At 36.4% G+C, this 27,170-nt stretch overlaps 1 protein-coding gene across 6 annotated transcripts in view; it reads right to left on the bottom strand.

The window, feature by feature from the left end:
- Positions 1-27,170, bottom strand: part of MYO9A (myosin IXA) — a 256,379-nt gene that overhangs the window by 35,063 nt on the left and 194,146 nt on the right. For 4 of the 6 annotated variants that reach the window (XM_077746199.1, XM_077746212.1, XM_077746209.1 and 1 more), the window contains 7 exons: positions 27,019-27,080; positions 10,967-11,159; positions 9,304-9,432; positions 8,289-8,394; positions 7,353-7,484; positions 6,496-6,619; positions 5,169-5,222 (listed from right to left, as the gene is read on the bottom strand). In XM_077746199.1, coding sequence (XP_077602325.1) covers positions 5,169-5,222; positions 6,496-6,619; positions 7,353-7,484; positions 8,289-8,394; positions 9,304-9,432; positions 10,967-11,159; positions 27,019-27,080 — 800 coding nt within the window. The remainder of the gene's footprint in view (positions 1-5,168; positions 5,223-6,495; positions 6,620-7,352; positions 7,485-8,288; positions 8,395-9,303; positions 9,433-10,966; positions 11,160-27,018; positions 27,081-27,170) is intronic. The other 2 variants (XM_077746208.1, XM_077746217.1) reach the window with 1 other exon arrangement.

Below are 27,170 nucleotides of genomic sequence, written 5' to 3'. Positions count from 1 at the left end.
GTATGTTCTCTGCTTCTTGCTTTGGAGTTTGGTCATATGATCTGCTTTGACCAGTTTGACACTTATTAGCAGATTTTATGGGAGTAAAAACATGCTCAGTTGAGCTTACCAAGTCACATGATGAAGACACTATCATGAAAAATATATATATACCAGAGAGTCCATTATCCATTAGTTCAAGAAGAATCAGAGATGTGTGGAACAGAGCTGGACCTAACCTGCAACCTATCCTAAATCAGCTAAACCTCAGCTGCCCCACAGATGTGTAAGTGATAAGTACATGCTTGCTTTAAGCCAATGAGTTATGGGTGTTTTAATGCAGGATTATTTTGAAAACAGCCAATAACCTTAGACTGGTCCATGTATACCTAATAGTCATATTCTGGAAGCTATCCTTGAGTACAGCCTTTCCCTAAAAAGGTTTGAAAGTCTTTGGTAATGGATAAAAGTTTGGCAGTGTTATTCCCTGGCTTAAAAACCTTCAACAGACTCTCAAGACTTAAAGAGGATTGAATCCAAACTACTGATTCTGTAATTTAAGAACCCAAAAATGTTACTTACTAACTCATTATTATCACTCTCCCCTTTTCTTCATTCTTAACAAGAAATCTTCCATTCTAGCCAGTGATGTTCATTCAACTTTCACAAGCAGTACTAGTCACCGAGGTTTCTATGTTGCTATAGCTTTTTGCAGAGGAGGTTTAGTAAACTGAACTGCAATTATGTATATAATTATTCATTAGACTGTCAATCTATCTAATGCAGAGATATTGTCATTTCTATGCCTTCAGCACAATGTCTGAAACATGGCATAATTGTTCTATTTTTGCTGAAAACATAAGAATAAATGAAATAAAATGAATGAGTAGGATTGGGAGGATAGGTATCATCTGCAGAAGAGAATGGGAAGGGAAAAAAGATATGTCTAAGATGCAATCTACAAAGAGAAGTATATCCAAAGAAACAAATTGAAAAATAGTCTCATTTTTATTTAGTAAAACTGTAAAAGTTTACTAAATGGATTAAGAATACTGAATTGAGATCACGTTTTACCTCTACAAAAGTCTTCCTAATAAAAGAAATATAAAACTATGATACCTAGTACTGTCATTTCATCAAATATACATAAGGAAAAAGTTCGAGGGAAATACAAATACTCTAAAGGATTCTTTTTTTTTAATGTTTATTTATTTTTGAGAGAGAGAGAAAGAGAGACAGCATGAGCAGGGGAGGGGCACAGAGAGAGGGAGAAGCAGAATCCAAAGCGGCTCCAGGCTCTGAGCCGTTCAGTGCAAAGCCTGATGTGGGGCTCAAACCCACAAAATAAGAGATCATGACCTGAGCTCAAGTAGGACGCTTAACCAACTGAGCCACCTAGGTGCTCCGAAATACAAATATTCTAAAATATTAATAGATTATCAATGATTTGCTTCCTGCTTTTACATGCTACCCTACTGTTCAAAATTTTCCACACTGAACCTGAAAAAAGTATGTGAATGTCTTTTACATAAAAATATGTGATTTAAATATATCAAATAGCTAACTTTAAGAGACATTACATTCTATAAAAGAAAGAATTCCAGGGGTGCCTGTGTGGTTCAGCTGGTTGAGCATCCAACTCTTGATTTTTGCTAAGATCAGATCCCAGGGTTGTGGGATCAAGGTCAGGCTCTGTGGTGAGCAGGAGTCTGCTTAAGATTCTCTCTCTCCCCCTCTGCCCTGCATGCCCACTGGCATGCACCCTCTTTCGCTAAGGAAAACAAAAACAAAAACAAACAAAAATAAACCATAATAATCCTTAATATTTTCTCACTTCGTATCTTCTGCCTTTTATTCTTCAAACCTAATTGTGAGGTTTCCTGAACAGGCTTAAGTTCTCTTCCCAGATATTACTGTAGTTCTTCCATTCCTATGTAATTCTATGTATAAGAATTCCCTACATAATTTTTCTTATTTGTCCCCATCTGAAGGAAGAAGACTCCAAAACTTTGAAAGAGGTGCTTTTTTCACAAATACACAAAGAACAGAAATACTGTTCTCTTTTTGCCTACTCTCCCAAAAGATCCCGTGCCTAACCTTCTTGTCACTAGCCTGCACATTTACTGCATGCAGATCTAATCCTACTCTTTCTATTTCTCCCTAACCCCTTTCCAGAGATCTAAGTAATACCTCCTGTATATCATAATCATTTCTGGAAAGGGGTTAGGGAAAAATAGAAAGAATAGGGTTCTTCTGGGTGTGGTGTTATCAAAGATTACAAGTTCTCACCACAAGAAAAAAAAACTGTAACTCTGTATAACTCTTTTTTATTTTAGGTTTGTTTCCTTATTTTGAGAGAGGGAGAGAGCGTGGGAGGAACAGAGAAAGAGGGAGTAAGAAAGAATCCCAAGCAGGCTCTGCACTGTCAGCGGGATTTGAACTCAAGAACCAGGAGGTCATGAGCAGAGCCAAAATCAAGAGTTGGATGCCTAACCAACTGAGCCACTCAAGTGCCCCCAAGAAATTAAAAATAATTCTTAAAGTTTATTTATTTTTGAGAGGAAGAAAGAGATAGAGACAAAGCGTGAGCAGGGGAGGGGCAGAGAGAGAGGGAGACAGAATCTGAAGCAGGCTCCAGCTCTGAGTTGTTAGCACACAGCCTGATGCAGGGCTTGAACTCACAAAGTGTGAGACCATGACCTGAGCTGAGGTTGGACACTTAACTGACTGAGGCACCCAGGTGCCCCAGAAATTAAAAATTCTTAATGTTGCACATCTAGTTCCAATTACTCTGCCACTTCCACACTACCTGCCCCAGCCCTAGCTACACAAGGTAGTTATTATTCACAGATTGTTGTTTCATGCTTCTTTACCTCTGAAATTCTCTTTCCCCCTCCTTCTTTTCTCCATTTGTTAAATTACTATTCATCTTTCAACACCCAACTCAAATGACTTTTCACAGTGGCAATAATACAACATACTTTTCATAAATACATTTCACTCATGTCATTTCAGGAAAGTCACTACTGTATTTAAATTATGGAATAGTAATTTTTTTCATCTATGAATCATGAACACTATTGAGTTTAATTAGTCTATTTATAGTGGATATCCTAAAAACTCACTGCTATCTCTCCTAGACTTAATTCTTAGATTCAATTCCACAGATACTTACTAAATACCAAATATGCCCTATACACAATTGTGTTCTTAAGACTGGGCCTATAGCCTTTACTATAGCTAAATGCAAATGCAATAGTATATTAAGTGGGATTTTTCTTCCTGTTCCAAAATTGTGGCTAAGGCCCAAATCTAAGGATAATGAAGTACTCTTTCTACTAGCTTAAGAAGCCAACCATAGTTGGTACTAGACTCTTCTCTAAGGGTTTAACTGAGACACCAGTTTATTAAGCCAGCTCCTACCACCGGTATCCTAACACCTTCCCTCAATGTATAAATCCAAAAAGGCTGAAAAGAAACAGGATTACTGGACTTTAAGGGGAACACAGAGTTTATGAAAATGGGACATTCCCTTTCTCTTTGGAGGAAAAATAAGTTGTCATATTTGAATCCAGAGGGTAAGAATCAAAGCTTGAGGTCATCTAAAAGAAAGGCAGACTGGTATTTCATTCCCTATTTGGTTATCTGTATAGGCAAAAGACTTACTGATTCGCCCCTCTGTTATACACATACGGGAAAAGAGAAGTAGGGAGAGAGTACGGTGGGGAAGTGTCAGGTAGTGAAACAGGAAAGACAATGGTCTCGTTCCAAGAGGTATAAAAAAATGTAACCTTTCCCTTAATGTACTTGCAGGCCCTAGAATTGGTACTGGGAGGTAGGTTTGACTGTAAAGTCTTGAGGCAAAAAAAGATATACAGAGTCCCATGGTGTGAATGCCATCAGTAGGTTTAGTCCAAAGATGTAACCAAATCTTCCAAAGGATTGCCAATGCCTATAAAAATGGAATAGGATTGACCTCACTGTTAGCAGGATAATGGAAGCTCCCACTCATCTACATTTAGGCTACTGACAATGAGTTAGAACAGCAGTGCTGAACAACCAAGAAAGAGGACTGCCACCTCAACAGTGGGTTATCATGTAGAATTTTGCCTCCAGTATCACTCCTCCCAGTTTCAACACCAGAGGCAGAAAAGCCACAAGAAAAAGGGAGGGCAGACGTGTGTGACAAAAAGAACCTACTCACCCACCCCCAAAGTTTTCAGCCTCGATTAAGGTCTAGTTTGTCCGGGGGGGAAAATGATAAGAATACTCAATCAAGTCTGTCACTCAAGTTATAACATGAAGAAAACTAATTCTTAAATACTGGCATGAGACTAGAGTATTTAAAAATTACACAATAGTGACAAGATGCTGTGAAGGCAGTTGACATCCCATCAGAAAGGGGAGTCAGACATGGTAGAGTTGGCAGGCAGTTACAGATAAAAAGCAAAACTGATCTGTATTTATATCTCAGCAAACTGAGATCTCAATAACTGATCAACCAATGATGGAAAGCCTCCGAAGTTAGTTTCCACATATACTGGTGTTCTTAGTTTTCTATATCTCCCTTCCTTTCTGTCATAACAAATGAAATCCTGGTATGAGCTCTAATACACTATGATATTTAAGTCTAGAACCAGTCTATCAATTTTTCCACTACCATTTGCTTGCTGCTCTCTCTGAAAAATGCTAAGCAGATAAGAGCTATTTTTCTATATCTGGGAAGTCATCATCAAAGTCACAGATATAAATGAACAAATATGCATTACTAATGAAGGAGGATGCTAGAAGTAGTAATAGGTATTTCAAATAATAAAGTGAAGGAGACCGATAAGAACAAAGTTCTTCAGCAGAAATTAATTTGACATCTCAATGACCCCTTCAATGTTACCTTTTAATGATACAACCAAAGAAGAAATCTACGAAGAGGTTTATCTGACAAAGAACAAAAACCAGTATATTATAAATGGACACTGTTCAACTTCATGATACAAAGGAAGAAAAGCAAAGGCTCTAAAGAAAAAGAGTAAGAGAAAAACAAGTGAAGGCTGGTCAGGAAGTGGGACCTGAACTGGGGCTGTACATGGAAGGTGGACAAGCATGGATGATAGACAGAGCAGAACAACTCCTGGATGGATGATAGACAATAATGTAAAGTGGCTATGACACATTGCAATATTAATACATACCGAGACTGAATTGCGGGTAATGCTCATAAATCTAACTGCAATTAGTACAGGTTTCTGGATTAGGAAGGACATGAAAAGGAAAGCAGAAGGTTAGAATGTACATGTCATTGCCCCATGAAAAGAGAAGGTTTAATCTTTCAATGGACTGAATACATGTCTTCTGCAACATCAGGAGGGAAAAAGCACAGCTTGTCTAGCTGCTTTGAAAGCAGCTTTAGAGTAAAAAGTCTCTTCCCATTCTTTTCAATGGGCGCTGCTAAATTGGGCCTCCTAGAATTGAGCTCCTGAAAATTCAGACTACCAGAAAGGGTTTCACTTTTAAACAGGGTTTCTGTTTTCATTTTCTACGGAAAAGATTTAGATAGTGTCCTTCAATTAACTTTATTTAATAACTTGACTGCCTGGAAGAAGTCTCTATTTGTGTTTATTTTTAGAGAAGACTCTTCACTAATTTAAATCAACAGACATATTTGTTAGGACTTATTTTGTGCCAGGCAGTTTAATTACTAAAGAAAGAAGCAGAGTTAATTTAATGTTAATCTAAGTATAAATCATGAAGATACAGATGAAGTATTGCTGGACTCCTGGAAAAGCATGGGCATGATGACAGGGAAGCGTGCTTCCCTTTAGACATTTACTGGGGATCTGACTGGGTCTTCATTGCTACAATTCTGTTTTGCAGCTGAGGGGAATGGTAGCAAATGATTAGACTTTAATGCAGCAGTAGTATCCCAGTTATCCAGACCCTACTGCTTACAACAGAAAGTATTAAACAGAAAAGTAGGCAAATGGAGAAAGGAAACTTAATTTTCGCCAGGCTTTTCTCAAAACCTTATAATAAACCCTAAAGAAATCTTTATTTGATAATAGTAGACTCATAGATAGAATTCCATTTCCTTATGAATCACATTCTTGCAATGATTAAGTTATCTACATCACACGAGTATTAACAGAAACATCAAAGGTGACATGATTGAGGGTCGAAACAGATAGTGGAAGAAAGTAGAGAAAAAAATTAGGATAGGTTAAAAATTCACAGAAAGGACAGGAAAGGAAAACAGAACAGATTATTAAACCACCAGCATTTTATCCAAATACTTGACTTAAAAAATTCTACACATTTTAACTGCATATATTCTGTACATAACTAAAGAGAGCTAAAATATCAAACATGAGGCATCCATTGCACCCTGAGATAAAGTAGTTTCTTTTTACTCATTCCATATGAAAAAGATTTGGAGAATAATCTCTCTTTACACCATAAATGCACACTTAAAACCCCAGGAAAGCTCCCGTTTTCCCCTGTGATTTCACATCTTGCACCTACCATTGACCTACGAATCAGAGACAGCCTGGTCTTTGCCTTATTCTCAGCAAATTCTAGGCTACTGATGTCTTTGAGCCGAGCCTTGTATTTATTCATTTGTTCCACAACAATCAGCTCCACACAGCTGAAACAGGAGGAAAAAGAGAAGACTGTTAAGAGCTGAAGTAAGTCAAAAAAAGTGTAGCATCCACAGACTGCTTTTCAGCTAAATGCAGTAGATGATTGGAGGATGAAAGAAAAATTGGCACTCCTTATTTTATGAGCTCTATGACAGGTTTATACAATGGTGGCCCACAACTTGGGCTGTACTTCAGTATCCACCTGAGGAGTGACTACATGTCACAAACCCCAGGCCACACCCCAGACAAATTAAATTAGACTCTCGAGGATGGGACAAAAACACCAGGATTTTTTTAAAGCTCTTTCTGCAGTCAAGGTTAAGAACCATCAATCTGGAAGGAAAGCAGAGGCCCACCAAAAAAGGTTAAAGTAAAATACAGAAATACTGAAGTACTAAGGCCAAAAGGATTCAGAGGCAGTTAGACCAGATTATAAGAAGATACAAAGTTTACATAATTTGGTAAAATGAAATTTTAAAATATTTTTAGAGATTACAAGCATTCCTAAGGAAAAGCTACATTTAAAAAGTAAAAGACCCTTCAAAACAAATGATGTTCAGCTGAACAGAATCTAAAAAAAAAATTTCATCTTTAGCATAAGACAATCCAATGGTGTCTGGCAATCTTCTTAAAAACATGTGAACTTATGAAATCATTCACTATGTTTGATATCTGGATAAAGTGGCTACACTGACTCAGTCTCTGGGGTCTTGTGGAGGTGTTGAAAACAGGCCTTACGTGGTAGTCTTACTGATGTCCTGCACGCTTTGTAGTGGGTCAATGGTGTCAGGGCAGCGGAGAATGCAGGGTGCAAACACAATGGCTAAAGCATTAGCAGACATTCGATTAGTCTCTTCTTGTAGAGCAATCCTAAGGAATAAAAAAACCAAGCGAAGTGTGGATTAAAAGGGAAAATAGTAAGGACACAGGAAGAGATGAGAAAAAGATAATGTATGACATCAACCACACACAGTACTGAAGGATATACATATCAGTTGAAAGAAGACTTTTCCCAAAGCTAATCCTTTGCCTCTGGAAAATGTACTTTTTGTTGTTGTTGTTGTTGTTGTTGATGTACTTTTATTCTGTTCTTTACTTGAAGCAATATAGGCTGACAGCTTATGAAGGGAAATTCTGACCCACTGCCATACACCTGATAAACATGTCTGAATAATGCAAAGTAGAGCCTTTAAAGCATTTTTAGACAGTCACATTAGATATTCATCTAACATTTACCTAATATTACCAGATATTTATCAAATAAAAATAAAGACAGCTTTCTTCCCAACTATTGCAGATATTTATACTCAGAAGACAGACCACTCCTGAAGTCTCTTTGGTCAGTCAATTCTCAAGCACCATCTGAACCCACCTCCTATGAATTAGGTTATGTCTACTTTCTAGTTCAGGAATGAGATAACAGGCTGGGCTACATAATGTCACCATCAGGCTGAAGTTGTTACGTGGCTCAAATGGGGCAGAGAAGCACCTGCCACGCAGTCCAACTCGGCTGAGGATTTCTGCCACCTGCTTGTGGCACTGACTTTATAAATAGGAAAAAGAAGATTTGTCAGTTTTCAAAATAAAAAAGTTCTTTAAAAGAACTCATTTAAAAGAATCAAAACAGAAAACAAAAAAACAATGATCACATCTTCCCTTGCTCCTTGAAACTACCTGACTAGATGAAAGATGAGGCGTTCCAGTGTATTGAGATGAGTTCGAGAGAGCTGGTCAATCACAGAGTATACTCCACGGATTGTTTCTTTCCTCTCCTGAAGACCTAGAAAGAGTAAGGACAGCAAGTAAAATTGAATATGCCCTTTTATATGTTACATCTTCCTCCTGAACAGACAGTAGGTGACAGGGCAGGCTGGCTCTAAATTTTAACGTTTTAGGATAGACAGTTGTACCTGTATGACAAGAAAAAAGCAACTCACACTTACCACTAATCTTCCTTTGTTTGAGTGCTATATCCACTAAATCGTCTCCTGGGTTTTTTTGTTTGTTTGTTTTTTTTACAAATAGTTTATTGTCAAATTAGTTTCCACATAACACCCAGTGCTCCTCTCCAATAGTCTCCTGGTTTTAATCTATGTCCCAGTAATTGTTATTACAGCAAGGGGAAAGAGACGGCCTAGTTTTTTAGGCATTTTGTGGCAGACTGATTCCCCCATTAAAATTAATTAATTGCCATATAATTTATAAATTGGTCTCATAGGAATTTGAGGAGTAATGCCTCAGGGCCTAAACACTTCTAGACAGGCCTTCGGCAACACCCTACACATCTGTAGCACTGAAAAACTAAACTCCATCACCTGGTAGGCCTGGCATAAAATAGATTAGCAGAGTTCTTGCCTAGATTCACAATTTAAATAAATATAAGCCGGCCCTTAAATCTATTTAGCCTTCTAATTTGTTTATAATTTATAATCTTAGTCTTTCAATCTCTTTTTGAGAAGCAGCTAAGTGACTTACTGGGAAACTTATAGGATACTGACATTTCAGTGGAGCTCTCAAAAATCACTAAATGAATAGGTGAGAATCCAGCAGCAGTTCTGTATTGACTGTCAAAAACTTACTTTGGGACCTACATGGACTAAACTAGAGGATGACTAAATAATCTATAATGAAAACAGCATTCCCTTCCCAAGTATAGGCCTTGCCTCGAATCCAGGAAGCCTGTGCTTACCCATAGCCCGAAGAAATTCCTCGTAGAGTTCAAAGGTCATGAGTGGATTGGGCAAATCACGAAGCCATTGTTTGAATACACTTGCAATGACATGTATATTATAGTCATCCAGGTTTACATTCTCAGCATCTATTTATAGACAAGAGATAGATAACAAAGCCAAAACATGCAAAAAGATTCAAATAATTCACTTTAGAAACTATCACCACCATAGGAAGCCTTCATGTTCTTAACCGAACTAATACCTTCTACAGTCTAATTGNAACATCGTTTCATGTGTCTGTTGGCCATCTGGATGTCCTCTTTGGAGAAGTGTCTGGAACAGCACTTCTAACAGTGGTAAAGGAACAGTTTTTTGTTTGTTTTCTGAATCTCTTGTAAACTGCTAAATATGTAAAATAAAAGATCATACGCTTTCATGTCAAAGCTCTGTTAAATACTGCTCTAAGTATTTCTAAATGCTTACAATCAACTTTTGTACTTATCCTGTGGATTGTCCTGTGAGCCACACTTCCATTAGCGATGCTTTGGGTGACACATGGGAAAAAGGCCCAGAAGACATTTTCTAAAAATAAGGCTAATTTTAAGTCATTTTTAAAGATGAAAGGACACTAATAACTGAACTTAGGAAATGTAAAGCACATATATTTACTCTGTTTCACTTATAAACTCCCAAAGGTTATGGAAAGGAAATGATTGGGAGAACATAGGGTGAATGATTTTTCATTTGTGCTGACCCAAGGTACAAGAGACAAGTTGGAAACTGCCAGTCTCTAGTAGGCAAAACTTCCTGCTTGAGTTTTACCAGACATTTTCTGTTATTATTTCCATACTAATTTTTCCCTGATTTGCTCATTAAAAGAAAAAATAAAAATAATAATAATAAAAAATAAAAACTAGAAAGAAAAAGCATGTGGATAGCTTCTTAGAGACACAGAAACAAGCTTTGTATCTTTGTGTGATTCAAGATGATCTATTCCTTCCCTACAGTGGTAAAAAGTAGAAGGTGACAATGAAACCAAAGTCAAACTCCTGGATATATTCAAGGGCTGAGGCCACAGCTATATACATGTTCAATCCACTAAATAATTATGTCATCAATGCAGTGAGGGGAGCCTATGCATCAGAGGGAGCACACTTGGGAGTCAGAATAATAGACAGTAATAGGCAATAGTTTAGATTATGAATTCAGAACATCTGGGGTTAAATCTCAGCTTGATCACTTATTGGGAAAAGATCCTCTGTAAGCCTCAGTTTCTTTATCTGTAAGTAGGATAATAACTCCTACATCATAGGACTGTTGTGAAGATTAGTATAAAAACACTGGCACACTACATTGTCAACAGATCACTATTTAATTTTTATTTTCTTCTTTGTAAATTACAGATATCATGACCTTACCAAATTGTTAAGATTAAATGAGATTTGTCTGAAGTACCTAATAATGCCTGTATAAATGACATTCGATATATGTTTGCTGAACTGACCACATAAAAACAAAGACTCTTTAGAAAGCCACAAAATGATGAACAAGCACCACAGAAAAGATTGCATTCTTCTGGCTACAAGAAAAAAAAATCAACATGTAATGAAAACTTTAAGAGTGTAAAATGACCTATTTAAATAAAAGCATTGGGTCTTGATTTGGAGTGCATTGTCTTACCTGTATCTAGACCCTGTCGAAGCTCCTTGATTTTATTAGTTGAACCAGACTTTCGGTAAATACCTTCTGTGTACAGTCCATGCATTTCAATGTAGTTTATGAGCTTTTCCACCACTAAAGGAACAGTTCGTTCTTCACTGGTCAAACGGGACAATTCAACCCCAAACTGTCGAGATGACAGCTCTGGATCATACTAAATGGAAGATAATTTGTTTCCAAATACATTCAAACATCTTTAAACATACTTAACCAGTTACTTAAGAGGAACTACTTTTGATTTCCCTGAAGTTTCATGAGCACTGTTTATAGGAGTTGGAGGGAAAGGGAATTCTGGTTAATACTGACAGTATGTATCAAGTGAGACATTAGTTTCAATTCTCTACTGCTCAAGGAATCTCCTCAAAATATAATGGGGTAGAGAATGAAGACAGTGACAACAGGCTACAGTTTCCCTGCCTGTTAAAAAGTTCTTCATGTAAAGTTGGGATCTGGACAAGGGAGAAAGGGGACAGACTTTGTGTGCTAAACATTTACCAAGTACCATTAAAAAGTCTGATTTGATATGAATTAGAGCAGTCAGTAATTTCTGATGCTTAAGAATGCTTCAATGTTTATGTAAACTTTAGGGAAATTTAACTGAACAATATCATAGCTAAAGACAGAGCACAACACAGATTGACCCATGATTAGTGTTTGAGCCCTTTCTTACTTACTTCAATTAGTTTATCTGCAAGCACCTGGGTGGCTCAGTTAAGCTTCTGACTTCAGCTCAGGTCATGATCTCACGGTCCATGAGTTCGAGCCCTGTGTCAGGCTCTGTGCTGACAGCCCAGAGTCTAGAGCCTGCTTCAGATTCTGTGTCTCCCTCTCTCTCTCCTCCCTTGCCCCTCTGCTCATGCTCTGTCTCCCTCTCTCTCAAATATAAATAAATATTTAAAAAAAAATAGCATATCTGATATCATAACCTTACTAACTACAGTTTACATGACTGCAAAAGAACAGCTTATCCTAAAGATTATTTCAAGTAATTCACAGAAGATAAAAATGACAGGTAATATCTCTGAGACTGAAGACCTTTTTTTGTAAATCTCTTTTTTGTCTTTTCCTTCTCTTGCATCATTCTCCTTCTCTAACACAACACTATAGACCACATTCTCTCCTTCAATTGGTATTCAATCAGTGCCAGTTCTTGTGGTCAGTCAGTACACTCTATTTTTTTCTTTTCTGTTCTAGAAGCCATCACTCTATTTCACAACTATATCACTGCCCGCTTGGAGTATTTCCAAAAGCTTTTTAAAAAAATTTTTATTTATTTTTGAGGGAGAAAGAAAGAGGGACAGAGTGCGAGGGAAGAGGCAGAGAGAGGGGGGAGACACATAATCTGAAGCAGTCTCCAGGCCCTGAATAGTCAGCACAGAGCCTGACACGGGGCTCAAACTCACAAGCAAGTTCATGACCTGAGCCAAAGTCAGATGCTTAACCTACTGAGCCACCCAGGTGCCCCTTAAACAAAACCTTTAAAATAGTTTGATTTGAAACCAACTAATTTAAAGCAAATGTGCTAAAAAATTCTATTTCTTGAAATTAAGAGAAAAACTGATTTTACTATTTTCAACTGAAAAAATTTAAGTTTTCTTTGTAAAAGCAATATACATTTTTATAGTTATTTACCCTCCAAACTACCTCTTACCTTTTAAATAAAAATGCATTTGAGTATGACATACATATGTAAAGGTAAGTGTACAGCTTGACAGACTTTGACAAAGTTGATGCACACTTGTTACCAGGACCCAAATCAAGAAACAGAATACAACTGCCAGTATAAAATTCCCCTCAAGACCATCCCAGGCACTATGTATTCTGCTCTTCACAAAGAACCAGTATCTGTAATTCTATTGCTATAAATAAGTTTTATCTACTTTTGAACATTATATTAATGGTATCATATAATATATACACCACCAGTTACCTTTGTCCATTCTTGAACTTTATCTAAATAAAATAATATAGTATGGACTTTTTTTGTTTCTAGCTTTAACATTATGCCTAGGAGTAAAAATAGTTTAAGCTCATGTAGTATTCTATTATATAAATAGTTGATCTTTGAACAACAAGGGTTTGAACCATGTGGGTCCAATTATGAGGATTTTTTTTCCAATACAGTACAGCCCTGCAAGTGTACTTTTCTTTCCTTATGATTCTCTTAACATCTATTTTCTTACTTTATTGTAAGAATACAGTATATAATACACATAACGTACAAATTACATGTTAGAAGCCGTTTATGTTATGGGTAAGGCTTACAGTCAACAGCAGGATAAGTAGTTAAGTTTCAGGGAAGTCAAAAGTTATATACACTGGAAATACTGTGCAGGGGGTGGAGGAGGGGCTGGCACCAGTAACCCCATGTTGTTCAAGGGTAAACTGGATACCATAATTTATTTATACACTCTGCTACTAATGGACATTCAAGGCTCTTCTAGTTTGGGGATGTCTCAGATAGCGCTGATACGAATGGTCTTTCATTTGTCTTTTGGCACAAATATCTATGTATATTTGTTGGGTATGTATCTTGGACTGGTACTGCTGAGTCAAGAGGAATGCTTATGTTCATACTTGATAAGGACTGCCAAATAACTTCAAGATTACTTACGGCAACTTTTACTCCTCCGAGAAATTAAAGTCCAAACTGCTCTATATCCTTATTAGGATGTTTTTCATTTTGGCCATTCAACTGCGTATGTATTTCACTATAGTTTTAATCTGTATTTCCCTGATGATTAGTGAAATTGGCCACCTTTCCTGTTAATTGGTCTTCACAAGCACCTGTGAAGTGCCTGCTTAAGCCATGTGCTCACTTTTCTACAGAGCTGATCATATTTCTTACTGATATTTAGATGCTTTTTATATACTGCAGATCCAAGATGGATATATGAATTACAAATACCTTCTCCCACTCTTGATAGATTACTTTTTGTTGGTTTATTTAAATAATAAATGGGAGGAGTGCCTGGGTGGCTCAGTCTGTTGAGCACCCGACTTCAGCTCAGGCCATGATCTTGTGGTTCACAGGTTCAAGTCCCAAATCAGGCTCTGTGTGACAGCTCAGAGCCTGGAACCTGCTTTGGATTCTGTGCCTACCTCTCTTTCTGCCCCTCCCTGCTCATACTCTCTCTAAAATAAATGAACATTAAGTATTTTTTTAAATAATAAATTGATTTTGAATTTTATTTAATGTTCTACCTCTCTTTAGATATTTTTATTTGTTCAATGTGATTAACTTTATCACTTGATTTTTACTTTATTCAAGGAGAAATTTATAATTAATCTTAACTACAGTATAATTAAAATACATTGTTATATTACTTTTAGGTTTACAATATAGTGATTCAAGAATTCTACAGATTACTCAGTGTTCATCATTAAGTGTACATTTAATCCCTTTCACTTAGGTCACCCATAATCCAACCAATCTCGCCTCTGATAATCATCGGTTCGTTCTCTATAGAGAGTGTGTTTTTTGGTTGGCCTATTTTTTTCTTCCTTTGTTTGTCTCTGAAATTCCACATATGCCGGAGATCACATTGTACTTGTTTTTTTCTGACTTATTTCACTTAACATTTATACCTTCTAGACCCATCCTTGCTGTTTCAAATAGCAAGATTTCATCTTTTTTATGGCTGAGTATATATACACTCTCATTCAATACACACACACACACCCCCCACAACTTCTTCATCTCTCAATGGACACCTGAGTTGCTTCCGTAAATTGGCTATTGTAAATAATACTGCAGTAAACATAGGAGTGCATATATCTCTTTGAATTAATGTTTTCATATTTATTAGGTAAATACAAAGTAGTAGAATTACAGGATCATGTGGTAATTTTGTAATGTTTATCTATTTTTAAGACAGAGAAAGTATGTGTGTGTGAACAGGCGAGGGGCAGAGAGAGAGAGGAAGACAAAAGAATCCAAAGCAGGCTCCAGGCTCTGAGCTGACAGCACAGAGCCTGATGTGCTGAAGTTCAGAGACCTGAACGAAAGCTGGAAGCTTAACTGCCTAAGCCACTCAAGCACACCTGTGGTATTTTTATTTTAACTTTTTGAGGGACCTCCATACTGCTTTCCACAGTGGCTGAACCAGTCTGCATTCCCACCAACACTGTACAAGGGTTCCTTCTTATCAACATCATTGTCAACACTTATTATGTCTGTTTTTTGAGTTTTAGCCATTCAGATAGGAGTGAGGTGATATCTCACTGTGGTTTCAATTTGTATTTCCTTGATGCTGAGTAATGTTGAGCATCTTTTTCTGTGTCTGATGGCCATCTATATGCCTTCTTTGGAGAACTATCTCTTCATGTCCTCTGTCCATTTTTTAATTGAAAAAAAAATTTTTTTGGTGTTAAGTTCTTTATATATTTTAGATATTAGCCCTGTGTCAGATATATCATTTGCAAATATCTTCTATGCAGGAGTCTGTCATTTAGTTTTGAATGTTTCCTTTACTGTGCAAAAGTTTTTTATTTTGATGAAGTCACAGTAGTTTATTTTTGCTTTCTTTCCCCTAGCTTCAGGAGACAGATCTAGAAAAATATTGCCACGCCCAATGTCAAAGATCTTACTGCCTGTGTTCCCTTCTAGGATTTTTATGGTTTCAGGACTCACATTTAGGGTTTTAATCCAATTTGAGTTTATTTTTGTGTTATGTTGTGAGAAAGTATGTCACTTGCATTCTTTTGCTAGCAGCTGTCTAGTTTTCCTAACACCATTTCTTGAAGACACCTTTTTTTTCACCATTGCATATACTTGCCTCTTTTGTTGTATATTCATTGACCACATAATTGTGAGTTTATTTCTGGGCTCTCTATCCTGTTCCATTGATCTGTGTGTCTATTTTTTGTGCCAATACCATACTATTTTGATTACTACAGCTACATAGTAATCTGAGATTGCAATACCTCCAGTTTTCCTTTTATTTTTCAAGATTGCTTTGGCTATTTGAGTTCTTTTGTGGTTCCATATACATTTTAAGATTATTTGTCCTGGGATGGCTGGATGGCCTAGTCAGTTAAGCATCCGATTCTTAACTTCAGCTCAGGTCATGATCTCATGGTTGTGTTCGAGCCCTGCACTGGGCTCTGTGCTGACAGCATGGAGCCTGCTTGGGATTCTCTCTCCTACTCTCTCACTCTGCCCCTCTCCCACTCTCTTCTCTCAAAATAGATAAACTTAAAAAAATATCTGTCCTAGTTCTGTGAAAAATACTGCTAGTATTTTAATAGGGATTGTATTAAATCCAGCAGATGGCTGTGGGTAGTATGAACATTTCAACAAAACATGCAATCCATGTTTTGCCTTGTAATCCATGAACATGAAATATCTTTCCATTTGTTTATGTCATCTTCAATTTCTTTCATCATTGTTTTGCAGTGTACAGAATATGGAACTTTCACTTCTTTGGTTAAGTTTATTTCAAGATATTTTACCATTTTTGGTGTGACTGTAAATGAGAATGTTTTCTTAATTTTTCTTTCTGCTACTTATTAGTGTATAGACATGCAATGGATTTCTGTAGATTGATTTTGTATTCTGCAATCTTACTGAATTCTCTTAGCAGTTCAAGCAGCTTTTTAGTGGATTCTTTAGGGTTTCTATATACAGTACTATGTCATCAGCAAATAGTGAAAGTTTTATTTCTTCCTTAGCAATTTTGATACCTTTTATTTCCATTTCTGTCTGTTGCAGCTAAGACTTCTAATACTATGTTGAATAAAAATGGTGAGAGTGTCTTTTTCCTGACCTTAGGGGGAAAGCTCTGTTTTTCTCTATTGAGTATGAAGTTAAGTATATATTTTTCATATATGACCTTTATTATGTTGAGTTACGTTCCTTCTAAACCTACTTTGTTGAAGGTTTTTATCATGAATGGATAGTATAACTTTGGCAAATTCTTTTTCTGCATCTATTGCAATGGTCATATAGTTTTTATACCTTTTCTTGCTGATGTGATGTATCACATTAATTGATTTGCAAAAATTGAACCACGCCTGCATCCCAGGAATAAAGCCCATTCAATCATGGTAAATGATTTTTTTTAATATACTGCTGAATTTGTTTTGTTATTATTTTGTTGAAGATTTTTGCATCTATATTTTTCAGAGATATTGGCCTGTAGTTCTCTCTTTCTGTACTGTCTTTATCGGGTTTTGATTCAGTATTGCTGGCCTAACAATGAATTTGAAAGCATTCCTTTTTCTTTAGAAAAGTTTGAGAAAAACAGGTATTATTCTTTAAATGTTTGTTAGATTTTACTCACAAATCTGTCTGGTCCTGGACTTGTTTGTTGAGAGGTTTTTTGTTTGTTTTTAATTATTACTGATTCAATTTCATTGTTGGTAACCTGTCTGTTTAAATTTTCTATTTCTTCCTGATTCAGTTTTGGGAGGTTATATATTTATACATTTTCTTCTAGATTGCTCAAGTTGTTAGCATATAATTTTTCATAACATTTTCTCATAATCCTTTGTATTTCTATGGTGTGAGTGTTAATTCACTCTGACTTTGTTTGGGTCCTTTCTTCTGGAGTCTGTCTAACAGTTTATCAATTCTGTAGATCAAAGAACCACATCCCAGTTTCACTGATCTGTTCTATTGTTTTCTTAGTTTCTATTTCATTTATCTCTGCTCTAATCTTTACTTCTTTCCTTCTGCAGTTTTGGGTTTTGTTTCTTGTTCTTTTTCTAGCTCTCTTAGACATAAGGTTAGGTTGTTTGAGATGTTTCTTGCTTCCTGAGGTAGGCTTGTATTGCTCAAAATCTCCCTTGCAGAAAGCTTTTGCTGCATTCCAAGGATTTTGGACTGTTCTGTTTTCATTTTCATTTATATACATGAGTTTTTTTTATTTCATCTTTCATTTCTTGGTTGACCCATTCATCACTTAATGAGACATTATTTGATCTCCATATATTTGTATTCTTTCCAGGTATTTTCTTGTTCACTCCTAGTTTCATAGTGTTGTGGTCAGAACAGATGCATGGTATGACTTCAATCTTTCTGAATTTGTTGAGACTTTTTTTGTGGTCTAATATGTAACCCATTCTGCAGAATTTTCCATGGGCACTTGAAAAGAATGTATTTTTCTGTTTTAGAATAGAATGTTCTGAATATATCTTTTAGATCTATCTGGTCCAATGTATCATTCAGTCAACAATGTTTCCTTGTTGATTTTCTGTTTGTATGATCTATTAATGGGGTGTTAAAGTCCCCTATTATTGTATTACTAACAATTACTTCATTTATGGTTATTAGCTACTTTATGTATATGGGTACATAAATATTTACAATTGTATCTTCTTTTAAAAAAATTGTTTAATGTTTATTTATTTTTGAGAGAAAGAGAGACAGAACACAAGTAGGGGAGGGCCAGAGAGGGAGGGAGACAAAGACTCTGAAACAGGCTCCAGGCTCTGAGCTGTCAGCACGGAGCCCAACGCAGAACTCAAACTCATGAGCTTCAAGATCATGATCTGAGCCGAAGCCAGATGCTTAACCAACTGAGTCACCCAGGTGCCCCTGCAATTACTATATCTTCTTGTTGGATTGTTCCTTTATGATTACATACTGTTCTTTGACTTTTGTTAACAGTCTTTGTTTTAAAGTCTATTTTGTCCAATATAACTATTGCTACCCTGGCTTTTCACTTCCATTTGCATGATAAATGCTTTTCCATCTTTTCACTTTCAATCTGCTGGTGTTTCCAGGTCTGAAATGAGTCTGTTGTAGAGAGCATATAATATAATGGGCTTTGCTTTTTTTTCTCCATTCCATCACACTATGTCTTTTGATTGGAACATTTAGTCCATTTGCATTCTAAGTAAATATTGATAGGTATGTACTTACTGTCATTTTGTTACTTGTTTATGTTGTTTTGTAGTTCTCTTTGTAGTTGTTTCCTTTCCTCTCTTGCTCTCCGCTCTCCAATTTGCTGGTTTCTTTAGTGATATACTTGGATTCCTTTCTCTCTCTTTTTTTTTTTTTTTGGAGATCTACTACCAGTTTGTGATTTGTAGTTACCATTAGGTTTATATTTAATATCTTATGCATTTAGCAATCTTTATTAAATTGGTGGTCACTTAAGTTTGACCCCATTCTTTATTCCTCACCCATGTTTTAAGTATATGGTGTCACATTTTACATCTTTAATTTCATCAGTTCCTTGACTGATTTTTATAGATATACTAATTTTTACTGCTTTTCCTATTTTTCTTAATCCCACTACTTATGGTCTTTCTTTCCAGACAAAGGAAAGGAAACATTTCTGTAGGGCCAGTTTAGTGGTGATGAATTCCTTTCATTTGTTTGTCTAGAAAACTCTCTATCTCTCCTTCTATTCTGAATCATAGCCTTTCTGCAGAGTATTCTTCGTTGCAGGTTTGTTTTTTCTTCTTCAGGATTTTCAATATATCATGCCACTTTCTTCTGACCTGCAAAGTTTCTGCTGAAAAATTAGCTATTAGCCTTAAGTGATTTCCCTTGTGTGTATTTCTTTTCTCTTGTTGCTTTTAAAATTATCTCTATTATCAATATTTTTGGCTATTTTAGTTACTCTGTGTCTTCATGTGGACTTCCTTGAGTTGATTTTGTTGGGAGCTCTCTGTGCCTCCTGGATTTGGATTTGTTTCCTTCTTCACATTAAGGAAGTTTTCAGCAATTATTTCTTCAAATAAATTTTCTGCCCCTTTTCTCTCTCTTTTCTTTTTGGAGTCCTTACTGTGGGAATGTTATTACACTTGATAGTATTGCTGAGTTCCCTTAGTCTATTTTCATTTTTTATTATAGTATTTTTCTCTCTCCCTTGTTCAGTTTGATTGCTTTCCATTACTCTGTCCTCTGCTGATCTGTTCTTCTGTTTCCTCTAGTTTTTCCATCTAGTGTATTATTTACTCCATCTAGTGTATTTTTAATTTCAGTTATTGGGTCCTTAATCTCTGGTTCTTTTTCATGTTTTCTATCTCTTTGTTGAGAAACACACCAAGTTCCTACACTCTTATCTTAAGTACAGTGAGTATCATTATGATCATTACTTTAAATTTCCTATCAGGCATATTATTTATTTGTTTTGTTTAGCTCCCCTGCTGTGATTTCGTCCTGTTCTTTCATCTGGGATATATTCCTCTGTCTCTTCATTTTGTCTACCTCTCTGCACCTGTTCCTATGTGTTAAGAAAGTCCACTACATCTCCTGCTCTTGAAATTGATGACTTTATGAAGAAGAGGTCCTATAATGGCCTACAGTGCAATGTCTCCTGTTTACCAGAACCTGGTGCTTCAGAGTGTCTCCTATGTATGTTGTATGCACCCTGCTGTTGTAGCTGAGTCATATTTGCCTTCCGTCCAGTCATCTGCAATGGCTCTCACTGTCTGTTGTGAGCAGGGTTTGGCCCCTGTGTTACTAGTGGGCCACTCTGGGGCCACCTTGGCTTTAAGTTCATTCAGACAAGGAAATGGCCAGAGATGCAGCAGCACCAAACTACAGGGTGCTTTCCCTGTATTGTCTCCTGAAAAGCTTTCATTGGTTGGTAGGGCCTGCAGTCAGACCTGATGTCTGAACTCAGCCCACTGCTGGGCTGCAGCCGTACTGGTGTATGTGGTTATCTTCTACTTTCCTTGAGGCAGGAGTCATTTTGGAGTGATGCCAGTCCCTGTTAGGGCTGCTTGCACACTGCCAGGCTCAAGGCACCACTTTGGATGGGCTCTAATCTAGAGTATACTGGAGGGGGCATTTAGGCAGGAAAACATGGGGGCAGGATACACTGTTAGCAAGCTAAGGGGAGAGTGTTGTTGCAGTGCTGGTTCTCATAGGAGCCTGTATATATAGACTGGGGGACAGGGAGGGAAATGGCACCCACCAGTTCTTCTGTTCTTGTAGAAGTCTGGCAAAGATCCTCACCTCTCCAGGACATATTCTGAGATTAGTAAACAAATATCCTTCCCAGATACCTCATGCATTTTTGAAACTGCTGCTGCTGTGCTGTATCTCAGCAAGGCTGTTTGTTCTTCTGTCTCTTTAAGGGTGAGGGCTCTACTCTCCCATTTCTCTCAGAGCCAACCCACTGTTTTTTAAATTTACTAGTGTTAAGCCCCACTGATTGTTCCTCTGGTTTTCAAATCCAATGCTATGAGGATTCGTCTTCCCCATGTGAGTACCCCATTCCTGGGGTGTCCGGCATAGGTCCTTCCCATCTTTGTGCCCATGGAGTCCCTCTCTCCCACACTGTCCTATGGGTCCATTTAGCTCCCACCACAGCTCCTCTCTTCCTACTCTCTTCAATGTGGCCTCTTCTCTACATTTAGCTGTGAGAGCCTGTTCTGCCAGTCTTTGGGTCATTTTCTGAGTTATTTACACTGATGTGGTGTTATCGAGTTGTATCCATGGGATCAGGTGAGCTTAGGATCTTCCTATTTCACCATCTTCAAAGGAAGTTCACATCACCTGATTTTTGAATGATAAACCGACTTTATATTCATAGACTAAAAACCAAATTACCACAAAGTTTTTTTTTCATTTTTTACCATTAACACAGATTTAAATGCTAAGAGATTTTTATATATATGCTAATATATTTTTATATGCCATGATATAGACTGACCTGGGATTTTCCTTTATTGTAATATCCCTTCATGTTTGACTTTAAGGTTTTGCTATCTTCATAAGTCAGTTTGGGGAAAAAAATTATGAAGTATTCACTCTTTCATCATTCACTGGCAGGATTTATAGAAATTTGGTGTTGTTTCTTTTTTAAATATTGGTAACTAGTTACTTAAGAAAACATCAGGCCTAGAATTTCTTGGTGGGAAGATTTTCAATTACTGACTCTATTTTAATTGATATGACTCTTCAGATCTTCTATTTTTCTTAGTTTAAACAAATTCTCAAATTTTTTAGCATCAAGGTATCCATTAACAGCCTTTAATTTCCTTTTTAGTGTATACAGTATTTGTAATGATACATACATTTTTATGATAACAATTTGTTTTTTAGAAGTTCTTTTTATTGATCACTCTTGCTAAAAGTTTATCCATTGTTTCAGTCTTTCCAAAGCACTAAAATTTGGCCTTGTAGGTTTTATTTCATTTATTTATCTTTATTATCTATTTATTATCTTCTCTATTATCTACTGCCTTTGGATTAAATATGCTGAGGTTATTTTTCCCCATCTTATAGAGTTAGAAGTTTAGATCATTTCTTTCTTTACATCCTTTCTAATTGCATGTATTTAAAATAGCGATAGTCCTCTAATCACAACTTTTGTACCTATTCATAGTTTATCATTTAGTTCAAAATATTTTTTCATTTTTATTTTAATTTATAAGAACATTGTTTAATTTCCAAGTACTTGAAGATTATCTAGTTATCTTTATGTTGAGTTAGAGCTTAATATCACTTGGGTCAAAAAATGTACTTAACATTTTCAATCCTCTTGAAATTGGTAGGGACTTGTTTTATAACCCAACATACAATCAATTTTCTCAACTGTTCCATGTGCACTTGAAAAGACTGCAGGAGGGGAGCCTGGGTGGCTTAGTCAGTTAAGCCTCCGACTTTGGCCCAGGTCATGAACTCACGGTTAGTGGGTTCAAGCCCCGTGTCGGGCTCTGTGCTGGCCGCTATCTCAGAGCCTGGAGCCTGCTTCTGATTCTGTGTCTCCCTCTCTCTCTGATCCTCCCCTGCTCATGCTGTCTGTCTCTCTCTCTCAGAAATAAATAAAACATTAAAAAATACTTTTTTTAAAAGAAAAGACTGTAGGGTTCTGTACACATCAACTAGATCAAGTTTTTTCATTTTATTTTCCTATCATTTGCATCCTTATTAAGTTTTTGTCTGCTAGATACTAAAGCAATAATAAAGTCTCTTCTAATGTTAGAATTTTTGGGGTGCCTGGGTGGCTCAGTCAGTTAAGTGTTCAGCTTTGGCTCACATCATGATCTCAGTTTAGGAGTTCGAACCCTGCATCAGGCTCTATGCTAACAGATCAGAGCCTGGAACCTGCTTTGGATTCTCTCTGCCCCTCCCCTACTTGTGCAAGATCTCTCTTTCTCTCTCTCAAAAATAAATAAGGTTAGAATTTTTATATCTCCCTGATGGGATGACCATTTTATCATTACAAAACATCTTCATCTGAAATGTTTCTTGCTCTAAAATACACTTTAGTATTAGTATAGGTACACCACCTTTATATTTGTTAGTCTTTGCAAACAAATCTATCCTTTTGCTTTCAGCCTTTCTGTATCTTTATATCTAAGAATGTTACTTGTAAACAGCATATCATTGAGATTTTTCAGTTGGTTTTAACTTAGCCTTCTAACTGGAAGTACCTTGCCTATTAACATCTAACGTAATCTCCAATGTATTTGGACTCATACCTACCAATCTGCTACGTATTTCCTTTTCTGACCTAATTTGTTTGTTCTTCTCATTTCTTGTCTTCATTTAGGTTAATCAAATATTTTTTGTTTTTCCATTCTCCCATCTTTATTAGCTTTTAAGACATGTATTCATTTGCTATTCTGTTAGTGGTTACTTTAAAGACTACAACAAACATCCGTAACATATTTATAAAAGTCTAATGTATTTTGAACACTTTCACCACTTCCGATAACCCAGGGACTTTAGTATAGTTTAACTCCATTTACCACAACTACCTTTTGTGTTGTTATTGTTGTCAGACAGTTTAATTCTATATAGTTGGCCTTTAAACAATGTAGGAGTTAAGGACACAATTTCCTATGCAGCCAAAAACCTTCATGTAACTTTTGAATCCTCTAAAATTTAATTACTAATAGCCTATTGATGACAGGAAACCTTACTGATAACATAAACAGTCAATTAACACATTTTTGTATGTCATGTATGTATTATACATTGTGTTCTTATAATTAAGTATACGGCTAAGAGAGGAAAAAATGTTATCAAGAAAATCATAAGGAAGGGGCACCTGGGTGGCTCAGTTGGCCAAGCATCTAACTCTTGATGTCAGCTCAAGTCATGATCTCATGGTTCATGAGATCAAGCCCAGCTTTGGGCTCTGTGCTGACAGCCTGGATCCTGTTTGGGATTCTCTGACTTCCTCTCTCTCTGCCCCTCCCCAGCTTGTACACTCTCTCCAAATTAAATATTTTAAAAAAAGAAAATCATAAAGAAAATATATTTACATAACTATTTATCCACAAATAAGTGGACCCATGCTGTTCAAGCCCCTGTTGTTCAAGGGTCAACTATATATTTTAAGTGTTACAAGACATTATTGTGTTTTTAGTCAATATTCATTTAGACTTACAAATATTATTTACTCTTTGCATTTTACTTCATTCTTTCCTATATTTCTGTTTCTATCCGAGATCACTTTCCTTCTGCCTGGAGTACCTCCTTTAGTATTTCTTTTAGTGCAAGTCTGCTGGTGACATATTCTGAATCTTTGTCTGGAAATATCTTCATATCATTTTCACTTTTTTTTTTTAACGTTTATTTCTTTATTTTGAGAGAAAGTGTGCTCGTGCACGAGTTGGGGAGGGGCAAAGAGAGGTGAGAGAGAATCCCAAGCAGGCTCTGTGCTGTCAGCAAAAAGCCCAACATGAGGCTCAATCCCACGAGCCATGAGATCATCATGACCTGAGCCAAAATCAAGACACTTAACTGACTGAGCCAACAGGGCGCCTCACCCCCATTTTCACTTTTGAAACCTCTTGTTACAAGGTACAAAATTCTGAGCTAGCTTTATTTTATTATAACACTCAAAACATGCCAGGCCACTGTCTTTTGGCTTCCATCATTTCTGTCAAGAAGCCAGTTGTTTTTTTCACTACTGTTTTAACAGTGTGTTTTGGGTTTGGGGATTGTTGTTTGTGGTTTTTTTTTTTTCCTTTCAGACTGCTTTTAAGGAATTATTTTTTCCTTTCATTTGGAGAAGTATCCATCTGGTGTGTCTTCCTTCATATTTATCTCGCTTTATATTAAAAATGGTTCATGAACCTGTGACTTGATGTGTTGGCCACTATCTCTTAAAATCTTGCTTTTCTCTTATTCACTTTCCTTTCTTCTTGGACTCCAATTACCCACATTTAAGAACCTTTCATCTTTTCTTGTATGTCTCTCATGTTTATCTCTGTATTTCCCCATTCTTTTTTGCTTTCTGCACTTACAGATTTCTACTGACCTATCTTTTAGCTCACCAATCTTCTCTTCTATGACCAATATGCTGCTGAGCCCATCTTTTGAGTTTGTAATTCCAATTGCTTTTATTTTTAGAATCTCCATTTGCCTCTTTTTTTTAAATGTATTATTTCAGCTTTTTGATGAAAAAATTTCTTTTTATCTATATTTCAACATACTAGCTAAAAAAATTTTTAGGGGCGCCTGGATGGCTCAGTCAATTAAGTGTCCGACTTTGGCTCAGGTCATGATCTCATAGTTCATGGGTTTGAGCCCCGCGTTGGGCTCTGTGCTAATAGCTAGCTCAGAGCCTGAAGCCTGTCTTTAGATTCTGTATCTCCCTCTCTCTCTGACACTCCCCTGTTCACGTTATTTCCCTCTCAAAAATAAAATAAAAAGACATTAAAAATTAAAAAAAAAATTGTTTTTAAGTCCAGCTCTGATAATTCAGTAACAGGGTCATCTATGAGTCTACTGATATTGTCTATATGTTCTTTCTGTCTCATTTTTAATATCTGATATTATGTATAAATAAAATATAAAGGTTCTGGATGTTATCTCTCTTTAGAGGTCTCACTGCGAGTGTAGGATATTCAGTAGGGTCCCTCTCTGAAGGCGAATCACGGAACTCCAATTTTTCTTTCCTTAGCAATGTGAAACTGCAGAAAACTCTATTAATCTTTTTTCCAGTTTAGCTTCTTAGCCTTTTACCCTGTGTAGCTTAAGAATTCAGAAAAATGCCTTGAGGGAAAAAGCTCTGAGTTTAAGGGTTATACCTGGATCAAGATTCCTCAGGCCCTGGCAATCCCAAATTCCAACTTTTGTCTCCACTGCCCTATGGATTCCTAAAAGTTTTGCTGATTTCTCTGGCTCTTAAATGTGGTCCTCTGCCTGGAATCATGGTTTCTTGTTCTACAGCAAAAATTGACAAATTCCTACTAGGAGAAAAATGTCTCACAGACATAGATTCACTATCCTGCATTTATCTTCTCTCTAGGATCTACACTCCAACAAAAGTGCAACCTGCAAGGGCAGCTCTCTGATGTGCAGCAACACTGTTTTCAGTTGTTCTCAGCATGGGTAATAGTCTGCCACAAACTATTTCACCTAAGCCCAAATCAAATGTCCCACCTCATTATACTTTAAGCCTTAAAGAAAATTTCTCTTTGTACATCTTGCCATAATTTGTCTACTAATTTGGAACAGATGCAAATACCGTACCTGGGTTGTAAACAATACAGACACACATTTATATTACAGTTCAGATTTGTATAGTATTGTTACAACTGTCCATATATGACTAGTAAGTAAAAATAAAGTGATTATATAGCAATAAAAGCCTGAAATCTTTCAAAAATCATTGCTTCCTTGAAGATAAAGCGTCAAAGTACATGTTTAACACTTTTTAGATCTCTGTGGATCCAAGTAGAACTATATAAAAACACCAACTGGGCTGGTGAATTTTGCTGTTAATGTTAAAAATCTTTAGTTATAGTCTACCACTTTCAAGGCAATTGCTAAAGGACTGATGATATTTAATGAAATGGCAAATCTTTAAAAGCAGTGTTTTAATAAGCTGTCAGTTGTGAAACCAGTTTAATAGCTCTCCCAAATAGTAAAGGTAAATACAGTCCCAGGAAAATCAAATCAATTATATATACATATCCCTATATATATGTATGCCGGATCATGACATAAAGTGTATTTCTGTGATTTGTGATCAAGAAGTTTGAAAAACACTGCTCCATAAAACCATCAAAGAGGACCTGCTTTCTTTCATGAGGTAGAAAAGACCAATAGATCTGTTATTTACTACTCATAGGTGATAATTTCTTACCTTTTTAGAGCACTTGGCTGTGGTTTTCAGACAGCATTTCTTATGACAAGCGTATTTGCATACTGAAAAACAGGTTAAGAATGCAGAACTTTAAAAAGCCTGTACATCAATGATAAGAACTTAAAAAGTTTACAACTTTATTTTGGACATAA

Source organism: Crocuta crocuta, unplaced genomic scaffold, assembly GCF_008692635.1.
Source record: "Crocuta crocuta isolate KB4526 unplaced genomic scaffold, BGI_CrCroc_1.0 scaffold130, whole genome shotgun sequence".
NCBI lineage: Eukaryota > Metazoa > Chordata > Mammalia > Carnivora > Hyaenidae > Crocuta > Crocuta crocuta.
Note: the sequence above shows the minus strand (reverse complement) of the source record. Positions and strands in the feature narration are given on the sequence as shown.